General features: G+C 52.3%; 1 protein-coding gene across 1 annotated transcript in view; it reads right to left on the bottom strand.

Moving 5' to 3' along the window:
- The window catches only part of LOC108800761 (kalirin-like), a 168658-nt gene that overhangs the window by 90032 nt on the left and 75340 nt on the right, over positions 1-3286 (bottom strand). Inside the window, exons 4-5 of the mRNA XM_018572755.1 lie at positions 2773-2965; positions 449-961 (exon numbers count right to left, since the gene is read on the bottom strand). Coding sequence (XP_018428257.1) covers positions 449-961; positions 2773-2965 — 706 coding nt within the window. The remainder of the gene's footprint in view (positions 1-448; positions 962-2772; positions 2966-3286) is intronic.

Raw genomic sequence — 3286 nt, 5'->3', positions numbered from 1 at the left:
GAAATTATACTGATTGTTCTAAACATACATCACAGGGAGGAGGGGACATGAAAGCAGGAAAATAAAGATCACATGACCTCCCCGTATGAACAATCCAAGTCTGACGTGTGCCACTTATCTCCTCCAATCATCCCAGCACCGTACACACTACAAGTCACCACACCGACTGATCACCCAATGCCTGGTGACACCCCATCATCTCACATATATACAACATACAGAAGGGATGGTGGGAGCCCCTCATAATGGGCACAGCGGGTGTACAGGCCCGGGAACCCAGCACAGGGATGGTGGGGGCCCCTCATAATCTCCCTTATAGGGTCCCCCAGAGATAGAAGAGACTGTATGGGGTGGTTTACATCTGAACTGTAATAAGTGACGCTTGTATTAGCATTCTATGGGCAGCTGATGCCATGCGTCTCCCCGCCGCTCATAGCCGCCTTCTTACCTTTTCCGCATCTTGCTCGAACAGACGCAGCTGAAAGCATTGATCCAGTTTGAGTTTGCGCACGTGCCACATCTGGTGGAGGTGCTGCCGCGTGGAGTGAAGTTTGTCCAGGAGGCTGGTAATCTTTGGCACAAGACTCTGGAAGTCCGCCCCTCCCGGGATGCAGTTCCTGCCCGAAAACCCGTCCCCGCATCGGATACATTGTAGCAGCCTCTGCCCGTCCCGGTCCAGCTCCTCCACCGGGGCCTTGATGACCTTTTTCTTCAGCTGCGTGTGTTCGTCGATGAGCCTCCGGGAGCCCTCCACGTCCACCGGGAACTCCTTCCTGGCCAACATCTCCTGCAGGTCCTCCAGCCGGGACAACAGGTGGACGGCGCTATTGAAGAATTCCTCCAGGGAGACACGCAGCTCGATCCACTCGTCGTGATTGTAATCCAGGGAACCGTCAAACTCCTCCGTCAGCTGAGACGGATCCACCAGCTTGGCGAGACCTTCCACCGACACCATGCTGGTCTGCGGGAGAGAAGACACCGCGGCTCAGGGATCGGCACAAGCAGGAATACTCAAACAAATATGGAACTTCCTATTGAATGTATCATTACAAACACGGAACACTCGGAGGATCTGGATGAGGAATGTTGTCCCGAGAGAACTCCGGCCGATCGCCGATCAATAAAAATAAATATCCAAGACAAACATTCTTCATCCAGAGCCCCCAATACAATGAAGCTAGGGTGTGTGTGTGAACCCCAACAATGATCTTCTGTTCAGTAAGTGCAAAAAAATGTGATCCTGCCAGAAATTCTGTGAGCTGATAACTTCCTGTGCTGCACTCTTATCAGCTACATTGTTTTCACTTCCCCTCTGTGGACTACAAAACACCTCCCCCACGTTATGCTTTTACAGAAGACGTGTTTGGAGCACTGATCCAAAAGTAGGCAAAAAACATTACGATCCTCAGCTCTGAAAGACAGCGCTCTGTCATTCCAGGGTGCCCCCTAGGGGTCCCCACAATAGTATGAGTAGAGTGTAAAGGATGGGAGGGCCACAAGTTGGTAACAAGTAGGGATGCACCGATACCGATACTAGTATTGGTACCGATACTGAGCATTTGGGCGAGTACTCGCTCCGATGCCTAGCCCGATACTTCCTGTATCAGGAAGCCTGGGCAGTGCGTCATTACACGCTGCCCGACTTCCTCATTGGCCGGGAAGCGGCTCCATGTTCTCTCGTCACTTGTGTGTAATGACGCAGCGCCCGGCTTTCTGATTGGCCGGGAAGCCGGCTTCATGCTCCCTCGTCACTTGTGTGTAATGAAGCAGCGCCCGGCTTTCTGATTGGCCGGGAAGCCGGCTTCATGCTCCCTCGTCACTTGTGTGTAATGAAGCAGCGCCCGGCTTTCTGATTGGCCGGGAAGCCGGCTTCATGCTCCCTCGTCACTTGTGTGCAATGACGCAGCGCCCGGCTTTTTGATTGGCCGGGAAGCCGGCTTCATGCTCCCTCGTCACTTGTGTGTAATGACGCAGCGCCCGGCTTTCTGATTGGCCGGGAAGCGGCTCCATGCTCCCTCGTCACTTGTGTGTAATGACGCAGCGCCCGGCTTTCTGATTGGCCGGGAAGCGGCTCCATGTTCTCTCGTCACTTGTGTGTAATGACGCAGCGCCCGGCTTTCTGATTGGCCGGGAAGCCGACTCAATGCTCCCTCGTTATCTCGTCCCTCGTCACCTCCATGATTGGCCAGCAAGCCGTCACATAGTGATAAGAAGCATGGGGACGGCTTCCTTGTTAATCGGGAAGCCGGGTGGCGAGTCATTACAGGCCGCCTGGCTTCCTGAATGGGAATTCCGGTACTCAGTATTCGGTATCGGCAAGTACCGGGAAAAAAAATATCGGTACTCGGTACCAAAATACCGGTTTCGGTGCATCCCTGGTAACAAGTACTGTGAAGGTTTTTACTGATCTTGTTAAAAGGTCAGAAGATAAAGCCAATACGGTTTGGGGGGCGCAAAACTCCCCCTTCATGAGGGCCTGAGTGCTGGCAGTGATCGGGGGCAACAACTGCATGAAGATGGAGGTTAAAGCATTAGTGGTGTGAGGTGTTGTGTAGTCCTGTCCTTGGGTGACAACGCTGCTCCTCCATAGATACAGTGAATGAGCGTTGTCACCCTCCCGCTTCCTGTTGCAAATGTTCAGTTAAAAAATAAATGAAGACTAATGTCTGGAATGGGCAGACAGACAATCACTTATTGATGACACTAATCAATAACAATCCGTCATCTATTGATAATCAATCGCCGGGGATGTCAATGCCGGCAGACACTCACCTCGAAGATGAACTTGGAGCTGCCGAAGTTGGTCTTTTGCTTCTGCCAGAAGTTCTCCGGCTTTATGATCAGCGCCACGTGGATCTCCGCCGGGAACGCCTCCTGCAGCGTCTTCAGTAGAGGTTTGATCAGGTCCCACTTCGATCCGCGCATGTCGATGATGACGGTGAATCCACGCTTACACACGTCTTCACTGCAGAGGGGGGAGCACAAAAGGCGGAGTTACATGGCGGAGTCTCAGATCTGTCACAGTGGAGTTCCCCTTTAACTGCAGAGAGACTGACCACAAGAACTAGGAGATGAGGGATGAAACCTGCAGCCCCAACCACAAAGGCTTACAATCTAATATCATAGAATTCCGGCTCCAGCTGATCATCATCATCGGGTTGTGTATTCTAGATCACAAATCCCGTTTCCTCCGACTCGTAAAATCTGCGCCCTCAGGCAGGAAATCGGCTTTGGTTTTTCAGACAGACATACAGACTATTCTTTTATTTCTGACCCCACCCCCCCC

The sequence above is a fragment of the Nanorana parkeri genome, unplaced genomic scaffold (genome assembly GCF_000935625.1).
Source record: "Nanorana parkeri isolate BGI_ZX_2015 unplaced genomic scaffold, ASM93562v1 scaffold2123, whole genome shotgun sequence".
Classification (NCBI taxonomy): Eukaryota; Metazoa; Chordata; class Amphibia; order Anura; family Dicroglossidae; genus Nanorana; species Nanorana parkeri.
Note: the sequence above shows the minus strand (reverse complement) of the source record. Positions and strands in the feature narration are given on the sequence as shown.